The sequence below is a fragment of the Chelonia mydas genome, chromosome 1, assembly GCF_015237465.2.
Source record: "Chelonia mydas isolate rCheMyd1 chromosome 1, rCheMyd1.pri.v2, whole genome shotgun sequence".
Lineage (NCBI taxonomy): Eukaryota > Metazoa > Chordata > Testudines > Cheloniidae > Chelonia > Chelonia mydas.
In genome coordinates this window covers 331,587,318-331,608,874 of record NC_057849.1, presented here as the reverse complement: position 1 = coordinate 331,608,874, position 21,557 = coordinate 331,587,318, and the positions used below count along the sequence as shown (strand labels likewise).

Here is a 21,557-nt window from a genome sequence, read left to right as displayed (position 1 = left end):
CGGTGCAGCATTGGGGACCCGCGGAGGGGCGGGGCCATCCCGGCGTGGGCGGAGCCTGCAGCTGGCGCCCTCCCCGGCGGCCCAAGTTCCGCAGGGTTTGAATGCAGCCCCCTGCAAGATGGCGGGCAGGCGAGGAGGTGAGGGGCTGGCCGGGGGTGCTCGCTTCCTGGGTCAGCGGGGATGGGGGTGAGGAGCTGCCCCCCCACAGCGCGCCTCAGGGTCTGTGCGGCCTCCGCCCCCGCACACCCCGAGACCTACGGCAGGGCCCCGGTGGCCGCGGAACCTGCGGGGGGACAGTGTGGGGTGCCCGGGGGGGCGGCGTGCAGTGCCTGGGGGGGGGGGCGGGGGTGCAGTGTGGGGTGCCCGGGGGGGGCGGCGGCGTGCAGTGCCTGGGGGAGGGGCGGGGGTGCACTGTGGGGTGCCCGGGGGGGGCGGCGGCGTGCAGTGTTTGGGGGCGGGGGTACAGTGTGGAGTGGCCGGAGGGGCGGGGGTGCAGTGTGGGCTGCCCGGGGGGGGGGGGAGGCGGCGTGCAGTGTTGGGGGAGGGGTGGGGGTACAGTGTGGGCTGCCCGGGGGGGGGCGGCGGCGGCGTGCATTGTTGGGGGAGGGGCGGGGGTACAATGTGGGGTGCCCGGGGGGGCGGCAGCGCCGTGCAGTGCCGGGAGGACATTGAGGGGTGCCTGGATGAGGGTACAGTGTGGGGTGTCCGAGGGGGCGGCAGCGGCATGCAGTGCCTGGGGGAGGGGCGAGGGACAGTGTGGGGTGCCTGGGGGAGGGGTGCGGGGGTAGTGTAGGATGCCCGGGGGGCGTCGGCGTACCTTGACGGGGGGAGGGGCGGGAGGACAGAGTGTGGGGCCTGGGGGAGAGAGGGACACTGTCCGCTGCTAGGGGAAGCAGGGGGTGGCATCACTGCTCTATGCCTGCGGGAGGCTTTTGGCGGGAGAGGTTGCTGCATGAAGTTAGAAATAGCCAAGGCCTCCCCCAGCCTGGGTAACCTCCAGTGTCTCTCCCGCTCCTCTCCTTTCTAGTGGCTATGTGCTAATTGCAGTCCTGGTTGTGACACAAGTGAACAATCCCCTGCTCACGCAGAGGAAGGAATTCAGCTGTTGTCAAATACACCCTGACTCTTACTAAAACACGGGGGGAAACTGTTGCTTTGGGCTCCAGACTTGTGACTTGCTATAAACTTTGGACGATCCCTCCTAACAGAGTTCTGAACTGTTGCAATTATTGTTCCATAGTCGGCACCCTTACAACTTTACAATAGTTACATTGTAAATTGTAACCCTCCTAAATTTGGCCCAATTGACAAGAAATCAGAGATCTTTCTGGAAGAGGGATTTGCCTTTGTCTCATCCCAATCACCATGGTTGCATAGCAAGTCCAAGAGTGTTGAGTCCACTTGGCTAACTGCAGATACTTCGCGGTCTTGTAAAAAAAAAAGTGAGGGGCTTCTACATAACTGCAGTCAAAAGCATGGGTACCTTCAGGTGAGGGTAATTATTTATTTCTGTTTTGTTTCAAAACTGGTAACTATACTGAGAATCTTTTCCTATGAAGAATTAGTATGTCCTAGGTCAGTGCTACTCAAAGTGGTGGTCCGCAGACCGGCGCCGGTCCGCGAGCCATCGGCTGCTGGTCTGCGCACACATTGGGGGAAAAATTGCTGGTCCCCCACATCAGATAGCTTGAGAAGCACTGTCCTAGGTAGTTGGTTTTTTTTTTTTTTTTTTTTTTTTTTTTTTTTAAATCATTGCATGAATACACATAGTATGGAGTGGTGGGTGAAATTCTCTGGCCTGCGTTGTGCAGGAGGTCAGACTAGATGATCATAATGGTCCCTTCTGACCTAAATATCTATGAATCATATGCAGAGCTGAGGTTCAGGCAGAGAACTATTACAGGCTTACTTTATACTTAACTGGAATAGCATTGGTTCTGTCTGCCTGTGTGCTACATTTGTAGTTCTACAAATACATTGTGGACAATTCTTACAAATTACAATCTGGGGGCTCGGGAGCAAACTAAAAATCAAGTGCTTAATTTTTTTCAACTGAGCTGAGACATTAAATTAGTAAAGAATCCTATTTTCTTATTGTAGCTTGGTATGTGCCTTGTCTAGCTTCACTTGAGACCATCCAGGAATTATGTAGGAAGGAAAATCTCACATGTAAATCCCTTGGAATCACCAACAGGAATCTAAAGAGTTATGAGGTGGAATATTTATGTGACTACAAGGTAGAAGAGGTAAGATAAATGTCTAGTCTTACAGAACAATTTGATCAATATTTCAGTTTGAAAGTGAGAGGCAGTAGTTTTTCTTAAGGTTTAAAGTGTGAGGCTAGCTGAGGGCTCTTGTTATGCTGCTGCTGACATTGAACAAAATATTTCAGAATGTTGACGCCTAAATAAAATGTTCTTTAGCTCTGACTCTGTAAGGAAGGAACGTTCTGCTGAAATAATGGAAATGTTAATAACAGAGCACAAAATGTCTGACCCTTGTATATCAGTGCTAAAGCAAATCTTACTGTGCTTAGACAACAGCACAGTATGTATTATTATGCTTCTCTTCTCCCTTGTTAGTACTGCAGTCTGTTCCTTGAACAGTTAAGGCCACATGCTACAACTGGGTCCATTGCCAGATCCCAGTTAGGCACTATGTGCGTGCAGAAACCTACCAGTGTGTGTCTGGTTTAAGGATTTGGCCTTATTGCTCTATTCCCTTTGAAAACAAACCTCCCTTTGAAATAATTACATTTTACAATACATCTTCTTCTTCTTAGTAGTAAATATAGTATTAAGAATTGTTTTGACTGTATTATTCCTCTAGGATGGCTTGTGTAACTATTACAAATAGTACTGTTAGAGGTTTTTTGGTAAGTTTAGATTTTTTTTTTTGTTCTGTGTAGGGTGTTACTTTATTCTCTTTCCTTATAAAAGTTAGTATATATGACCTTAACTGTGGCTGTGCTAACAAACTAACCCATGCTGGTATAATTTTATTGTTTTGGGTCATTCTGTCCAGCTGTATGGTTATCCATGTCCATACAAGTGGTACACAAAGTACATACCCAGTTACCTTGCATTTGAAATGCTTGATCCTCTACTGTTAGGACCAGATGGCTGTGAATTTAACTATGTGGTGTTATGCCTCAATCATAAGGAGGGTGTTACGGATGTTAGTTTGACTGCTCCTCAGTTTATGCATTTTTACCACCTCCTTAATGATAATCACTCCTCTGTTTAATTTTATTTACTATGGATGTGATACCAAAGCAGTTGTATCATTGAACAACCACACTTTATTTTCAAGATATTTTTGATTAACTGTTGGAAATGCTATGGCTAAATCTGTATCTATTTCTCTATTTCAAGGGCACAGAGTACTTCCTTGTGAAATGGAAAGGATGGCCAGAATCCTCAAATACCTGGGTAGCTTTGAAAAATCTTAAATGCCCATTGCTCCTTCAGTACTTCCATAGCGACAAGAATGAATATTTATCTCAGCTAAAGCGAGGCAAAGCGGTAATATTGAAAAACCATATGAAAGCTTTGAACCCTGTAGTAGCACAGTACATAGTAAAGAAGGCTAAACAAAGAATAGCTCTACAGAGATGGAAGGAAGAACTCAACCGGAAAAAGAACCATAAAGGAATGATTCTTGTAGAAAACACTGTGGATCTTGAGGGCCCTCCTTTAGACTTTTACTACATTAATGAATATAAACCTGCTCCAGGAATAAATGTAATGAATGGAATCACAACCGGCTGTGAATGCTCTGATTGCCCTGCTGAGAAGTGTTGTCCAGAAGAGGCTGGATTTTTCTTGGCTTACAATAAACAAAAGCAGTTAAAAATCCAACCAGGCTTGCCTATCTATGAATGCAACTCATATTGTAGATGTGGTCCTGAATGCCCTAACAGGATAGTACAGAAAGGCACACCATATTCTCTTTGCATCTTCAGAACTAACAATGGACGTGGCTGGGGAGTAAAAACCCTCCAGAAAATTAAAACAAAAAGATTTGTGATGGAGTATGTTGGAGAGGTATGTATTTATCTCAGAGATAAATTATTTTATAAGTATATAATAAAAGATTTAAGTGTTCTCCTAACACTTTTAAAAAATATTCTTTCCTTTTTCAACACTTTTGGATTCTGTTACATAACAGATAAATATGCATTTGCTGTTAATGAAGTACATTGAAGACATCTCATTTGAAAGTCAAATTACCTTTATATTGTATGACCCAGGGTGTTTTCTGCAACAAAGCAATGCAAAGGGGCTGAAGTGCAAAAAAGATCCTTGGCATTGTTTTGTTATATCTTAACTTTTCGAACCAGGTCTTGTCTCTTCTTTCACAATTTTTTTTTTTTTTTTTTTTAAATCAGACCCTTCTTTACCTCTTGTCAATCAAATTCCTTGTCAGTATCCTGATTGTCTTCCCATCTTGACTACTATGGCCTTCTCTTCTAAGGTTCTCTTAATACTGATCTCATCCCAGGCCAAATTACTGCAAAAATTATTTTTATCACTTGTCATGCTGATCACGTCAGCCCTTGTATTTCACCACTTGTAAACTTGGAAAATAGGTTGTGCTTTAAAATGTATTGGTCAATACCAGTTAACACGTTGTTAAAATGACTTGCCCTGTCTACACTAGGTGCAAAGTCCTGTTTAAAATAGTTAGTTAAAATGTGTTAGATAACAACATGTCTTAAAATAGTGAATTTTCCTAGTCTAGACATGGCCCTTAAGTCACACAGTGCGACCGTGAACCAGTGAAGTATCAGATTAAATTTGTCCTTCCTTTCAGGGCTCTACATGATCCAGTTTCTGCTTACATCTCTCCCCAACAATCTGTGGTCCACCACTGATGCCAGCATCAGTATTGTATTTGTCCCCTTGCACAGCTATTTCTTTCTTCTTCTGTGTGCTACTTCTATGCTTACCCTCCCCAAGCTATCCAATTCACATTCAGGTCCTTCCTAAAAACTCACTTAGAATGTACAGGAGATCAGTTTCTCAAAATAGAATTAATCCTGTGTGATGTTATGAGGAAACTTTTTTTGGAGGGTGGGGGAAGAGAGAGAGGCAGGACTTCAAGTGAAGGTGGTGATTAGTTTGTCCTTCCCTTGCTGCCTCCTCCTATCCCCTCCCCTGGCTGTATGTGATTATACTTTGTTACTCGGAAGGTATAACTGAGTGGTAAGCTCCCAAATCTTCAAGGGATTGTTAAAATGTTCACTATTTTTCTTTGCTGGTAGAGTTAGCACAACAAAATCTTTTTCTGGTAATAACAAAAGTAAAGTATATCTTTAAAGTAGAAGACTGGGGATAAAATCGCATAGTCTGCAGCCTGAAGCAGGAGCCCTCTTTCAGACAGCTTCTGCATATCTCCATTCTGCTAATGTGTGCTGGCCATCCCTGACTAATGATAAGCTATACCAGTAAATGTGCAGTTTTGCTTGTATAATTGTCTACACTAGGGGCTTCTGCCAGCACTGCTGTCAGTCAGGGATCACAACTCTTCACACCTTTGACCAACATAGTTGTGCTGGCAAAAGTCTGTAGTGTAGATATAGCTATAAGCCCAGTACTGTAAAGCGATCCATTTGCAAAAAAGTCACATTGAAATCAGTGGGACTTTATCTGGGCATTAGGGTCTGCATAGGTAAATTATATTACAGAATTAGTACCATACGTAGTAACTCAGCAGGGAGTGGGGAGAAGTTTTGAGAGTAGCTAAAGTTACAAGTGTAACCTGATATATTGATTCTCTCATACACTGAGGGAACTGGGGGGAACATGACTGGTTCCACCTTCCCTGAACCTTTTTGTGGTTCTGCTTGAAGTGAACTATTTTGTACAGGTAGAAAAGTAATATGGAGGTTTAAGTAGTAAATATAAACTCTTTAGGAGAAATGACAAGGCCCTGTAGATAGGGTAGATTGTAATTGTCTAATGACCACATCCTCCTTTAGGGAGTCAGTGATTTAAAGTTCTCTAAAATGTAGTTATAAAGATTACTTATAGAGGAGTTCAGAAAAGTTGGGAGCAAAGATAAATTATTTTATAGCAGGTCTTTTTATATTCATATATATATATTATATTCATTTATATATTTATAAGTTTTTATTCTACATTGTATAGAAAGCAATGGGAACATCACTTTATCTATAGATACATATCCAGGGAAACTGTCCAATATTATATTGCCTGAAGAGAAAATATCATCACTATCTATAAATACTACTAATTTTTTTCCCCCACTGTTACTCACACCTTCTTCTTAACTATTTGAAATGGGCCATCCTGATTATCACTACAAAAGGTTTTTTTTCTCCTGCTGATAATAGCCCACCTTAATTAATTGGTCTCCTTACAGTTGGTATGGCAACACCCATTTTTTCATGTTCTGTGTGTGTATATATCTATGTATATCTTCCTACTGTATTTTCCACTGCCTGCATCCGATGAAGCGGGTTTTAGCTCACGAAAGCTTATGCCCAAATAAATTTGTTAGTCTCTAAAGTGCCACAAGTACTCCTCAGTTTTCTTCTGTAGAAACAATCAGTAATTAGTCAATTTAAATAGCTATGTTCAAGTGTTCCTTATTCCTTACAGATACACAGCAACCTTCTTACTTCCTTTTAAAGACAAGTCTACCTACTTCTGTTCAAGAAAATGTAAAAGTTTTTTCTAACTTCTTTGTGGTTTTGTTTCAGTTCAGTAACAGTTAATAATATGATGCAGGTTTCTTTTTTTAGGTGATCACAAGTGAAGAAGCAGAGAGACGAGGTCAACTGTATGACAACCAAGGAAATACATACTTGTTTGACCTGGACTATGACTCGGATGAATATACGGTGGATGCAGCTCAATATGGAAATGTGTCCCATTTTGTGAATCACAGTGTAAGGGCTTTTTTTGTATTCGAGAACTGTCCAGGTTGCACCAAGAATACCTTCTCCTTTTGTAAATATCTTGATATCAAACATATAACTTTCATGGAATGACTTGTTTCATACCAACCTCTTTTTTCCCCCTCCGAAGAAAATGACTTGAGAGTGGATTAATGCTGTTACAGCAGCACAGTCACGTGAACTTGAAATCTTTGAGGAAAAATTGATGTCACTTTGTCTCATGTTTTTAAAAGTCTAAATTAAAATTTTTATGAAACAATGAATGTGAGGGATCCTAAAATGGACAGAAGTACCATCCGATGAAGTGAGTTGTAGCTCACAAAATAAATAAATTTGTTAGTCTCTAAGGTTCCACAAGTACTCCTTTTCTTTTTGTGGATACAGACTACCACGGCTGCTACTCTGAAACCTGTCAAAATGGACAGAGTGCATGAAAATGAAAGGGGCCTCAAATATTCCCACAAACCCCACAATCCTAACTTTTATTAATGCTTTTTTCTTGGATGCTGCAAGAAACGCATCTTTCTAGACATACAACATAACCTAATGATCAGTTAAATAGGATGGAAGAAATACTGATACATATCTTATTTGGAGCAAAATTAAATATGAAAGAATATAAAGTAGCTTAGAGTTAAGACAATGTTTGAAACAACAATTATTCTTTAGTTTTCACAAACATTGGGAGTGCAAGGTTGGTTTTTATTAACAGGATCACTCCACAAGACATCACGTTAAATAGCAATTTTATTTCACCTGTTGAAGTAAAACTAAAAAGAGTTTTCACTGTTCCTTATTCTTTCAGGCTCAGAATTACCTAAGAGGAAGGTATCAGCAGTTTCTGAATTAGGGATTTTCATTAAAATGTAAAATAACATGATCAATGGTCCTGATCCTGAAATCTGATCTATGTGGATGGATCTCTGAGCTCAAGCAGAGACCCACTGACCTCATTGGAACTCAGCCTAGGGATAAGGGTTTGCCTAAGTAGATCAGATAGCAGAGTTGGGATCATAATCTGTATTTCCAGCATATTCAATACTTGTTTCCAGACACCCAAAACAAATTTTTCTCTTCAGATAATTGAATACCAACAGTATAGGAAATAACTGCATAATTTAACCCCTGGCTGTTGATTAAAATTATATGAACTATTAACCTCTGTGAAATACGGAAGAAGAGGAGAGTGTCTGAATGTATTTTTGTTGTAAGTAATGGAGAGAAGGAATTTTCCTGCCTTTTCCATAGCATATCTCTCCCCTGCAGTTTTCCTCCTTTCCTCAGCACCATTTGTAAACTTGCTGGGGAACTTGAAATTGAAATCCCACCTTTTCATCCTTTAGTAATTCTTGTTTAAGTCTGAACTTACTTTAGATTGCCTTTTATGAAATTGTTTTGATTCACCCACTCCAATCTACTCAGTTGCAATCACTTTCAAGCTTTAACTTTTTTTTTTTACTAGGTTGTTATAGTTTTAGTGTGCTATACCTGAAGAAGAGCTCTGTGTAGCTCAAAAGCTAGTCTCTTTTCACAAACAGAAGTTGGTTCAATAAAAGATATTATCTCATTCACCTTCTCTGTGTACTATACCCGCACAGCCATGGTGTCAATACTGTTGCTTAACAGGGTCCTGCTTTCATTTAATAGTGATGTTTCAACAGATGTAATTCTGTCAACTTACAATGGCAAAAATCACAAGTAACTCCACTGAACCTGAGAGGAGACTCAGCCCCTAAATTGTTATAGTGTCACTTTCTTCTCACTAGTAGCGCACAATATGTTTTAATTGCCATTCCCTACACTGTGTCTACCAGTTCTATTTTGTTAGCAAATGTACACCTGAATTACAAAACTATAACTTTGCTTTGCAGTGTGATCCAAATCTTCAGGTCTTCAATGTTTTCATTGATAACCTTGATCTACGTCTTCCTCGGATAGCGCTGTTTTCTACGAGAACCATCAAGGCTGGAGAAGAGCTCACCTTTGATTATCAGATGAAAGGTATGTACAGTGTAAATCTTTGTGTGCAGGATATATGGTACTAGCTGGTTTTGTTGCAGCCTGATCAATTTTCTGCATGGGTTTGCTGAAATCAAAGTGTTTAACTTCCTCTTTTTGGAGACACCACTCTCTTCTCTGTTTTTACCCACTTTGTTCTGCCAACACCTCCTTCCAGCTCCCACTTAATCCAGTCAATAATCTGTGCAGGGCAGGTTTAAAGAATGATGCACGGCATCCCTATGCACATAAAAGTATATTAAATGAAAATTAGAGCCCTGCATGGGACTATTTTTAATCCAAACAAAAAAAGGTTGGTTTATGTATTGAGAGCTGGGTGGCTGGAGAGCGCTGGCTGGGAGCCCAGCTCCGAAGGCAGAGCTGTCTCCAGCAGCAGCGCAGAAGTAAGGATGACATAGTGTGGTATTGCCACGCTTACTTCTGCCCTGAGGCCTTCAGAGCTGGGCCCTCGGCCAGCAGCCACCACTCTCCTACTACCCAGCTCTGAAGGCAGCAGCACAGAAGTAAGGGTGGCAGGGTATGGTATTTCCACTCTTACTTCTGCGCTGCTGCTGGTGGGACGCTGCCTTAGAACTGGGCATCTGGCCAGCAGCTGCTGCTCTCTGGCCACCCAGCTCTGAAGGCAGGGCAGAAGGATGGCAATACTGCGACCCCTCTCCTACAGTAAACTTGCAACTCCCCCTCCTTCACTACCTTCTTCTGGTCAGGACCCCCCAGTTTGAAAAACGCTGGTCTTCCCCGTGAAATCTGGTCTTTTGTGTACTTTTACCCAATACTATACAGACTTCACGGGGGGAGATCAGGTTTCACAGTCCGTGATCTGTTTTTCACGGCCATGAATTTGGTAGGGCCCTAGTTATGCATTTGGTATGCTGAGACCATTGCCTATTGCCCTGACCAGTATTCTCTCATTACTTCCTTTTGCTTCCTTATCTGTTTGTCTAGATCCACCTGTTGTCTTTTTGTACTTTAGATTTCAAGCTCTTTGAGCAGGGACCACCACCTTAGTCTGTGTTTATACAGTATCTAGCATATACAGCATCATCCATGATGAGCTCAGAGCCAATCTACAATAATCTGTACAATAAGATTCCAGGATTGTTACTTTGAAGCCTAAAATGTCTGTGGAGTCAGTGTGAAGCAGTGAAAACAGATACAAGCATGGTTGAGAACTCTTTATTTAGAATGTCACCAGGTTCAATCATCAATAGGATTCATGGTCTGTTACTGTTCAACCTTTTAAATTCTCAGCCATTTAGACTTCATGAATTTCACCCATGCAACAGCATGAGCTTTCAGCTACTAGTAAATAATAATTTTAGGTAACAATTCTTCAAAGATTTATACTAATGCTTAACTTTGCACGCACACAAGTAGTCCCATTTAATTTAGTGGGACTTACTCACATGTGTGAAGCTAGATACATGCACAGGTCTTTTGAATTGGGGTCTTAAATTGTAAGCTTTTGGGGGCAGAGACTACCTTTTTCTTTCTTGCACAATAGCAATGCCTAATAAATAATATCCTTTTCCAACCACCATCCATTCTGTTTCTGTATATTCTTATGTGTTTAGGTTCTCTCGATGTGACTTCAGACTCTGATGCTGTCAGCCCAACGAGAAAGAGGATCAGAACTGTGTGCAAGTGTGGAGCTGTGTGTTGCAGAGGGTATCTCAACTGAATTCTCAATAGCCAAAGTTGCAAATAAATTATTTCATTTTGTGTCTTTTCTTTTAAATGTATTTTAAGAAGACTGCTGTTCTAGTTCACTTATACTTACAAATTGGAGTATTTTTACATATGAGTGAATCAATATAATGAAAACAAAGCATTAAATTTGTATTTGAAAATGTCATTAGCCAAAGAAAGAGATGTGATATTACAACTGCTCTTAAGTATGAAAACTGGCTATGTGGATTAAAAACTAGATCTCCTTGGAATTATTTGCACACTGTGGTTTAAGAGCTGATGGAGATGCATGTTAATGTGAAGTCAAAGTTGAATATTCAAGTGTGTGTTTATGACTCCAATCCTGTGAAGAGCTGATTTCAATATGAGGGTGTTCCACATCTTGTGCTTTATGAAATGGAAATCTAATACCATTGATGTACTAGAAATCATAGTTGACTTACCATTTTTCTTAAAAGGTTTCAAGAAGTAGAAGTAAAATTTGGGGCCCTGATCCTCCATTGGGATCTACTACCATTAAATTCTGCATAGGTATGAAAGTTCATAGAATACACTTAAGAAATAGTTTGTTTGGCTTTTGTTTTTTTTGAAGTGTCCATGGAACTTCATACAAGCACAATGATCAGTGTTAGCAGATGCTGGACACAAGATTGGGTAGTCATCACAAACAAATTATTGGTGAAAGTTTGGAAAGCGATAGACAGGAATTGAGTAAATAAAATTAGCCAATATTTCTTTCATGAACCTAGTGCATTGATATCCAGTTATATGGCATAGATATAAAAGTATCCCAGCAATGTAATTGTATCAACAGCTGTCTTTTATTATGTTACAAACTTTTACATATTATGAATTTTTTCTACCTAGTGGTAGACTTTAAACATATTATGCCTGGTTTTTTTCCTGTTGTAATAACATAACTTCAGTGAAGTTACAGAAAGGGTGAATTTGCCCATTTACTGTAGACAGTAGTAGGACATTCTTTGAATCTTGAATGTAAAAGGCTGAAAAACTTACTGTTCTTCAGCTTCTTGAATATTTGTTTTTTCTGTTAATCTTCAAAAATATCAGATGTTTACTGAAAATGTGATGATGAATGCTAAATTGTTCTTGACTTCAGAGAAGCACCCAACAGCAATTAAGTTAGTTGTAGACCATGGGTGGAACCACAAAGTAATTGTACTCTAGGGACAAAAGTTCATCTTATTTTTCTCATTGATTGTAAACATTGCATATTTCTTGGAAGCGATGTACAGAATCTTTAAGGGATCAGGCATAACTGTTTCTCATCAAATAGACATTTGATGTATATCATGAAGACAGCTACTTACTTTTATAAGGTACAGTGCTGTTGGCTCAGGTGGTTGAGGTCAAGTGTTCAGCCTATGATTATCTAGTTGGTTTGTTAAAAATATGCCTTAAATTTCATGTTTGTTATTGGCACTGCACCAAGAGTCTTTGAAGGACAATATGATCATTTGATAGTTTTAAAAGCACAAATGTACTTGAACTGGCTCTCTGTAGGATAGTGAAATTTTGTACACCAAGGCTTATCCAATTTGTGATTGGGCATACACATTTGGGGCTATTAGCAATGTACAAAGCTATGTATCTGCTTGTAAACTGAAGTTTATAATTTTGAAGTAGATGATTTATATTGTTTAATGAATGGCATACTAATTGCTTAGGTTTAAACACATCTAACATTGCTATGCTACCTGGAGTCCATACTTGAATGAAACTGCTGCATCTAGTTATTTTTAAAGGTATTATTGTTATTGGATAGAATTAGTCAGGTGTCTCCCACATAAGTATTTTATAAATCTTAAGGGAATCTTAAATGCCCTTTTTTTTAAAAAAAAAAAAAAAAAAAAATTGTTTGAGCCAAATTCATTCCTCTTCCATTTACATACTGCCCCAATAAATGGGGTTGTGTGCACCCATGTAATCCTTCATTTCATTTCCTTGCCCCTGTCCACGCTACAAGACACATAAAAGGCCTCAGACACCTTGGTTGGCTGCTCCGCTCCTTCCTCTTTGGCCCTGCTCATGGGTATCCTTAACCAAACTACAGGGATAGGCAATTACAGATATCTACATTTTAAGTAGATAAAGGTCTTACAGCTGTCAAAATCTGAATTTAGGTCCTGTCTTTTTACAAGTCAGTGTGTATAGCACCAGGTGCTCTTCTCTAAGGGCTGTGTGTTACCGCTCCTGAATTCAAATCTTGGCAAGTAACAGGAAATTATTAGATATAAAGTCTACTGCTGTATCCTGTTACTTATTTAGGACCTCAAAGCTTGTTTTGTGTTTACCAATTTACAGTGCATTTCAATTTGCCTTCTGTTAATTGGACATTAAGTTTTTTTTAAAAGTGACATTGAAAAAGCTGTTTTCAGTTTCTTAGCAAGCCTAGACCAACCTTGCTTTGGCCTTTTCTGCTTTTTTGTAGGCATTACCATGGTTACCACTGCAGCTGTGTGAATAGCACTTGGGTACTGGTAACTTATTAACTGGCTTCCGGCTGGTTTTGAGGTAGCAAAACTAAAAATGCTGCAGCATCCTCACCAAGCAAAAGCTACTGTGTATTTAAGTTCTCAGTTATACCAACTCTGTTTAGTTATTTCCATTATGGGTTGGGGCTGTGTATTTGTTTATAACCTCAGGAACGCTACTTTTGCATAAAATGTGACATCTTTCTCTGTAATAGCAGTTAGTTTCCTATAGTTCTTTTGGTAAAATAAATTAAATTTAGTTTTTTCTTTTGTTGGCAGTGTATAGTAACTACCATCCCTTCTGTAGGTCTTAAATTTTGTTCATGTACTCTCATACAGCATTAGCTAGCAGCTCAGAAAAAGTCCTGATGAATTACTTTTGCATGTCTGAGTGACCTCATTTTACCAGCATTTCTATGAAGGTATTCATAGCCCTATACAGTGTGATAGAACAGTAAATTCACTCTCTTCCCTCTCCAGCCCCTTGTCAGTTGCCTCTAATTAAATAAGTAATTGATAACACTTCTGCAAGTTTAGAGAATGTAGTGGTCTTAGTGAGCTGATCATCTATAACAGCCCAACTACTTTGTCTGAAGTTGTGGGTTACTAGTGTACAGCATTAAAGTCCAGCTCTGGTGGGGGGTGTTTGCTAGTTACAGATTTATTTGAGCTCCCTCTCTTGAAAGGGACACCAGACTGGTATGAGAGGATCTAAATGCTGAATCCATAAGGTGCTTTAAGTCTCCAGAGTCTGAATGGAGTCCAGGCCCTGTACCCAGATTGAGGTCTCTGGCATGCTGAGAACATACATAATCATCAGTCTAGCACCACCCAGGAGAGATGAGACCCCTGTCCCAGAACAACCCAGCTGGGTGAGGACTCAGTTTACAATTTACCTCTTCAGGGACACAATAGGTGTAACAGCACAGAAATGTGCACAGGATTCTAAAACACCCTTGCTCTTTACTTAAAAGCATGAGAAACAGGTCAGAAAAAATAAAGGGTTTATTTCCCTTCCTTCCCCCTGTAACATTCTTTGGGGCTCACAGGGTAACCAGAATTCTTCTGCAGCAAGAGGGGTCAGTCTCTTTCTCCAGGGCTGCATACTTTGAGTTCAGTTGATCCCATAGCTAAACCAGGGCCCCCCTAAAAATTATGCTTATCTTCTCCTGGCCACAACTTCATATCCCAAGAGTGCTTTTTACTCTCCAGCCATGCCTTACAGCATCACTTGCTCAAACTGCTTTCCTAACACGTGTCTACTGTGGCATTTGAAAATACAGCATTTTGTAACAGCTTTAGAATGACACCCCCCACGCACAGAGCAAGTCCCCCACAGCCAACAGGTATAAGATTTAAGATGAAAGGAGACAGGAACTACCTCTGATTGAACTCTTCCAGTGAAACCTTGTTTACAAGCCTACCTTCCCTGAAACTTAGTGCTACTTGTTTTATCTGAGAGCAGCACCAAGTAGGGGACTAGAATTTTAGCAAGGCTTTCAAACATTTGCCTGCCCTGAGTCTTTCCAACAGCTTACTGTGTACAGCAGAAGGGACATGGCACCCTAGAATAGATAAGTTTGCAGGTGCTCCTAAATTAGGCTTAGTCAACTTTTCTGACATTTTTAAATTTTTTTTCAGTGATTTGTAAGTTATTTCTTATGCATAAGAACATGGATTTTATCTGTTTCCCCATCTGTGGATTCGTCAGCCCTACTTCATATTCAAAGTTATCTGTTGCTCCTCTCTAGGCTATGGCTGAGGCCTGTAGCACACAGTCTCATGGATTCTATTTCTCTCCCCACTCAAAACATGAACACCTCATAGATTCCAAAGCCTGAATGACTCCTGTCCCTTTCAGAACAACTTTGCTTGAGCTAACACACATTGAAAAAAAAAAAAAAAGGCCAAAACTTCCCTACGTGAAAGTCTAAAACCAATATTTAGTAGAATCAAAAAAGCACTACAGCAGCTCCCTAGCTGAGAGCAGAGGGTACATGTTTAAGAGCTAGCGTAATCTGTTTTAGGACTAAAAAAAAAGTAGGGGTCATTTCAGGTGTTCGTGACATACCCACTTAAGGTCTACAGTGACGGTCTGTCAGATCTTTGTTATTTAGAGCATTCACTGAAGAGAGCTCCAGATTACAAAAAACCCACAACCCAACGCTTCAGAAGACTGCTAGTGTGTGAGTATTGAAAGACAAGTAGCATAACACCAGTATATTCAGGCCTGTTAGCTTGACATGAATCCAGGGCAAACTAGAAAAGCTGATTCAGGATTCATTTGCTAAAGAATTAAAAGGACAGGAATACAGTTGCCACCCTTTTATGGAAAACAGATTTTGTCAAACAAACCTAAAAACTGGAGATGGGGCGGAAAAGAGCCACACGTTATTTGAAGGCTGGAGAAAATGTGTTACAGGGAGAGAATTAGAGTCCAATCAGTTTAGCTTATCGAAAACAATGAGACGACTATTAAATTTTATGGTACTGCACAGGGAGAAAACAGCAGGTACTAAAGAACTCTTAAATCTAGCAGAAAAAGGCATAACAAGAACCAATGGCTGGAAGCCAATGTCAGATTTAAATTAGACAACTTTTTAAACAGTGTAAAGGTCATTAACCACTGGAAGACTACCAAAGAGAGGATTCTCTATCTCTTGGAATCTTCAGCTCAGGACCGGATGCCTTTCTGGAAGATATGCTTTAGCCATACACAAATTATTAGGCTCCATACAGAGGTAACTCTGTGAAGTTTACTGACTTGTGACACACAGGAGGTTAAAATAGATGATCTATTAATTGTCCCTTCTAGTCTAACTCTAGGGGGGGTGACAATTCACACGAACTGGTTACGTCAAGACTTGATCCCAGCACTACGGTGATTATACATTGAAATTCACTTAGGGACAGCTTCAAGTTTACCTTTTCCAAACCACACACGCAAGCAGACATGTACCAGGAACTAAACGGAAGAATAAGAAAAACAGCTTGTGTGAAAACAGAAGTTTAAATATTAGGAAATATTTTTCAGCCAGTAATGTTTTAATCACTAGACAGACAGTTTTGAACTTTTCTTTTCTTGAAAGCTGAGCTGTGGAGGACTAATGACAAGAGAGGGTGGGTAGGAGGTGATGTTTACGGTTGGTTTGCAACATCTCACTTAAATTATTCTTTACAGCCAAAAATCTACCTTTTGACCTTAACAACAGTTCCTGGGTAGGCCCAAACCATTTGCAAGGTCTGTTGAAAAGTAAGCAAAATCCAGTATATTTCTAAGACTACAGTCTTTCCTAGTCTGTTGACTGGGAAGTAGCAAGTGTACTTTGCTCTCTGAAAGAATCACTCTCCTATGTTAAATATGTGCAGAGTTAAGAGTTTTATAAAAAGTTTATTAAAAATAGCTTTATAAAGATTGCCTTCGATATAGACATATTTACAAATTCAAAGATCTGGTTAGCTACCTGCCGACTCTTAAAGACAGCTTGATATCACTCAACTAAACTTCACTTAGTGCTCCTTTCACTTTCTTTGGTTTATTTCTCCTTCCCTTCTCTACTGCACAGCTGCATGCCTCACCAACCTAAGATGCACTGTCCACTTTTTTCTTGTTGTTAAACAACTTTTTCAGTTAGTCAGCTTAGTGTTTTCCTCCTACCAAGTAGAGTATTTTCATTTCTCTTACAGGAATATCTTCCTTTTCAGGAGTTCACTGAGGAGGAAAAATGTACAGCACCATCCTAGTGTCTCGACAATCAGTAGTGAGAGATTTCTAAGGAAATGTAGTAAGTCTGCCCCAAACAGAGCAGTGGGGATAAGTACAGTTTTTATATACCTCTGAATACAGCTTCGGTTGACTCGTGCGTGTGTCTGTGTCTATATTTTAAAGAGAAGTTCCTAAATTCAGAAGAGATTCCCTTCAGTCAGTATATCGTTTCACCTGCTGCTAGTTTCTTGTACAGACAATGCAGCTTATCTGGTCTAGGTAACTCAGCATCGGGGGTTGAAGGGATTTCAAAGTCAGAGGAGCTCTGAGAGTCTCTTTCCAATTCTGAGTTAGGAGTCTTCGATTTTTCATTATTTACTTCAATTAGTGTGTTTTGTGTTTCAGCAGCACCAGCTTCTGCATTCATCTCTTGGTTTTTCCCTTTCAAATCAGAGTCAATATTATCTGGGCAAGGTGTATTTTGGTCCAAAGGCTTCCACCTATGGGATTCAGTTTGATTATCCATGGCCATGAAATGTGACACAGAAACTGTTACCCTGCTCCCACCTTTGTTCAAAAAGCTGAAATCCGCACCATGTGCCTGTTGGGAGGTAATAAGCACTGTGTCTGCTTGGCTGTCCACGCCCTGGCTGCCCTGCTCCGATATGTGGGTTGACTGAGAAGAATTTTGTGAGGAGATATGGGTAGAATCACTTAAACTATCTGAATCACTGAACAAGTTTGGTGACTGGGACCTACCAGCATCTATGGAAGATGGGGGATGGTCCTCATTTTCAGAGCTATCATCTGTCGTTTTAATATCTCGCTTAAAGAAAACATCCCACTGTGGCATATCTGCATTAGACTCCTGCTGGCCACTAGTCAATGCACAGGTCAAGTCTGAATGGGCTTCTTCATTTGGATTTCCCAGTATCGAAGTGGAGTCTGGATTGTGCACTACAACTTGAGCCCAAACTGTATTTTTTTCAGATTCTTCATCATCATCATCTTCACCATTTGATTCCTCACAGTCTATGAAGTGTACCTGCGAAGACATAGGCATAGTGGTTGCTTTGTAACTTCCCATGTTCTCACTATGGTTTCCTCCAGAATTTTCAGATGAAGCTTTTGTCTCAGGCAACGTTGTCTCTCCTTGATGTTTTGGAATCTTATGCCTTACAGGAGTCAATTCTGTATCGAAGAGATCATCACTGCCCTCATCTGTCAAGACGAGCAAAAAGGATCATAATGAGCAGTCTTAGAGAATTTAGCAAAGGGATTTATAGGGACTACACAAACTCGGTCAAATATTTATACACAAATTCCATTACTTAAAACAGAGTTCTGTCTCTAGACAGACACCAAATCAATTGATCATGCCTGGGGATGACTGTGCAGATCTGTATTAATATTAACATGTAGTAAATAAACACTTATCACAACCATCATCATAGACTCGTTGGCCAATGGGCACAACTGGTTCCTTGTGCTGAGTTGTAGCATTTTAATGGATAAGACTCTACCCGCATTTCAGTGGGATTGCCCCGGGTATTGTTATTTGTCATAAGTATTTGCAGGCTCAGCCCTGTTGTGGGCACAGAACAAGCAATCTCCGTCTCAGAAAGTAGTTTCAAGAGAACAGGTGTGCCACTCACTAGCTACAAGTTTATTTTGCTTGAGTGAGCACAGGAGGGAAAGAAAAGTTGCTTCCACGAACCGCCCCTTAACATATCTAGAAGGACAGCGTGTTTTGTAACGAGCGACACAGATTTGTGTGCAGGGTCCTTTAGTCACAGATAGCATTGAGATCTATTTGGAAAAGTCATACAATTGGGGAGTCTGATAAATTAAAAGCTTTTAATTTAGAAAACTGCTCATGTATTTCAACTGTGAACTATCTTTTAACAAGCTGCAGTACCGAGTACAAGCTATGAAAGCAGGGGCAGCCCTTGAATACAGCCTTGGAAACACTATGGTGTGGATCAGATACAGTATTTGTCTTTAAAAGCTGCTGCTGTTCCTGACTAACTCCCATTTCACAAGTACCAGGATAACAATTATGGGTGAGAGAGCTGCATTCATGCTAAACTGAGAGAGTGGTTTTGTAACTGGGAGCACAGTAAGTCACTGCAGTTCAAATAATGTTGGAATTATTTTTAATAAATCAAGATAAAAGTTACCTCACCTGGCCAGACACTTTAGAACCTGCAGCAGTGGTTGAGTGCATTGTCAGGTTTAACCTCAATCACTGGTTTCCTGTTTCATAAAGATTCAATCCTCTGTTGACCAGACATTACCTGAAGCCCAACTTCATTTGAATCTATATTTTCCCCTCTCCATGGGCATTTATAAAGCACCTATCAGGAGTAGCTACATGCTAAAGAGTCAACAAAACAGTGTTTCATATCTGTTTGTCAGTGCTTGTTTGCTACCCTGTGCTTGATCAGATGGAGGTGGCCAGAAATATCACTTTCAACTGACACTGAGACTATAGTAACAGGTCCACGCATGCGTCACTGACCCAAACCTGTCTCCTTTGCTATAATCATCCATCCCTGCAGGATCCTCTTTCCGTACCTGTGTCTGTTAAGTCCATTGTTCTGGATCTCTTCAGTGTTCCAAGTGGTTTATATTTGGGCTCGCTCTTTATACTGTATGACTTGCATAGTGGCTTTAAGCTGATAAGAACAAGGAAAACAGATATTTAGAACTCTTCAGACATGGAAAAATATTATGCGAGAAGTTCAGGAGCAAAAGTAAATTGGTTAACTCTTTCAACACCACTGCTTTCATGCTAGCTACTAAAATAAAGGTGCTAACGTTACTGATGACTTCAGGAGCAGAGGTTAAAATGTATAGCTTCCTTGATAGGCTGCATGCAGTTCAACAGGATCACAGGGCAGCACTCCTGATGCTATCAAGTTAAATGCATAAAAAGTGTGCACTAGCCACAAAGGTAGGGCAGGAGGAAAGGAAGATGGGAATTCAAGCCAGACTTTGGAGAAACTCAATACTGCTGAGTAAAAACACTTCTTTGTAAAAGGGTCTCTGTAACAGAGATCAAGATCCTCACTCTGGCCCTTTCCCCTCCAACACTAGCTTTCTGTGCTAGCATTGCAAAGCTCTTCTGAACCCTGCATTTGCTCAGCTGGAGGGGCAGGATTAGAGACACTGGTGATAGTAGGGATCACTGGAACTTTGTACAGAGAAGGTAGGAGTTCAAGTCCCTGTGGAGATTTTATTTTAATTTTTAAAAGGAAGTGTCCTACTGAGTTTCTCTAAAGTAGCATTACTAAAAGGGGTGAGAGACGGTATGAGTTACGTTCAGCGGATAGGGATGTCCCTAATACAGCTAGCATAAGAGCATCAATGGAGATGCCTAAAAATGAATATACCTAATTCAAATATGTAAGAAGTGGGTGAGAATTACACACACCACATTTAAGAATAGTAACAGAACAGAATGTAGACATGACAGCTCCTTGAAAACCAAAAAGGATGAGTGTGTTGAATACAGGAGACTAAAGGAGAGTATGAACAGATGGGAGGAAAAGGAAAAGCATGCTGGCTATGGAAGAGTTGGAAGATTTCCTGCTTGAGGCACAGTGCAGGTTGCCATCATCTGCTTTACAGCAGTCAAACCAAAGCACCACCCTACACCAACCAGCCAAACCACACTTACATTTTTACAACTTCATCTGCTGTTGAACCCACTGGAATTACGTTGGGATACACATTCACAGGGCGGATATAACCCACGAAATCCTTAATCTAAATAAGGGGGAAAGTAGCCTATTACTTACATTGAAATACATATATTCGTAAGACTGCCCCATGGCAGTGCATATCACAGCACATACACCAAAGGAGCCTCAAAGCTGACCAATCAGCACAGCTCATATTTTGGAACCATGTCAGAGTGGACAACTAAACTATAATTTAAATAAGAGACAGAATATTTTGGCACAATTTAGATCAACAGTGACAGCTAGGATACGGAAAAGTTGTATGCTCTGTGATCTCCCCAGAGCAACAGAAAAGAATAAACAAGCCAAATGCAATACCTAGATGTTTCCCATTAGAAATGCAACAGTTTTGTCTTGTATTCTGTAACATTTAAAAAAAACAGCCATGCTTAATTATAGTAGTAGCCCAATCAAAAAAGATTGGAACTGGAAAAGGTTCAGAAAAGGGCAACAAAAGTGATCAGGGGTATGGAACAGCTTCTGTATGAGGAGCAATTAATAAGACTGGGACTTTTCAGCTTGGAAAAGAGACGACTAAGAGGGGATATGATAGAGGTCTATAAAATCATGACAGGTGCGGAGAAAGTAAATAAGGAAGTGTTATTTACTCCTTCTCATAACACAAGAACTAGGGGTCACCAAACGAAATTAATAGGCAGCAGGTTTAAAAACAAACAAAAGGAAGTATTTTTTCACACAACGCCCAGTCAACCTGTGGAACTCCTTGCCAGAGGATGTTGTGAAGGCCAAGACTATAACAGGATTAAAAAAAGAACTAGATAAGTTCCTGGAGGATAGGTCCATCAATGGCTATGAGCCAGGATGGGCAGGGATGGTGTCCCTAGCCTCTGTTTGCCAGAAGCTGAGAATGGATGACTGGGCATGGATGACTTGATGACTACCTGTTCTGTTCATTCCCTCTGGTGCACCTGGCATTGGCCACTGTCAGAAGACAGGATACTGAGCGAGATGAACCT

General features: G+C 40.7%; 2 protein-coding genes across 9 annotated transcripts in view; one reads left to right on the top strand and one right to left on the bottom strand.

Moving 5' to 3' along the window:
* Nucleotides 1-3: 3 nt before the first annotated feature.
* SUV39H2 (SUV39H2 histone lysine methyltransferase) lies at nucleotides 4-13,398 on the top strand. Of its 5 annotated transcripts, none has more exons than XM_037889279.2 (6): nucleotides 4-137; nucleotides 2,101-2,246; nucleotides 3,375-4,046; nucleotides 6,770-6,916; nucleotides 8,797-8,926; nucleotides 10,519-13,398. In XM_037889279.2, the coding sequence occupies exons 1-6, from the start codon at nucleotides 119-121 to the stop codon at nucleotides 10,623-10,625; spliced, it is 1,221 nt and encodes a 406-aa protein (XP_037745207.1). In that variant the 5' UTR covers nucleotides 4-118; the 3' UTR covers nucleotides 10,626-13,398. The 5 variants fall into 5 exon arrangements, with proteins under 5 accessions (XP_037745207.1, XP_037745208.1, XP_043408568.1 ...); XM_043552633.1 differs by having other exon boundaries at nucleotides 87-186; XM_043552642.1 differs by having other exon boundaries at nucleotides 100-137; nucleotides 2,122-2,246.
* DCLRE1C (DNA cross-link repair 1C) overlaps nucleotides 12,494-21,557 on the bottom strand; it is a 32,419-nt gene continuing 23,355 nt past the window's right edge. For all 4 annotated transcript variants that reach the window (XM_037889271.2, XM_037889272.2, XM_037889273.2 and 1 more), the window contains 3 exons: nucleotides 20,517-20,605; nucleotides 19,412-19,512; nucleotides 12,494-18,055 (listed from right to left, as the gene is read on the bottom strand). In XM_037889271.2, the coding sequence (XP_037745199.1) occupies nucleotides 17,052-18,055; nucleotides 19,412-19,512; nucleotides 20,517-20,605 (1,194 nt within the window). In that variant the 3' untranslated portion in view covers nucleotides 12,494-17,051. The remainder of the gene's footprint in view (nucleotides 18,056-19,411; nucleotides 19,513-20,516; nucleotides 20,606-21,557) is intronic.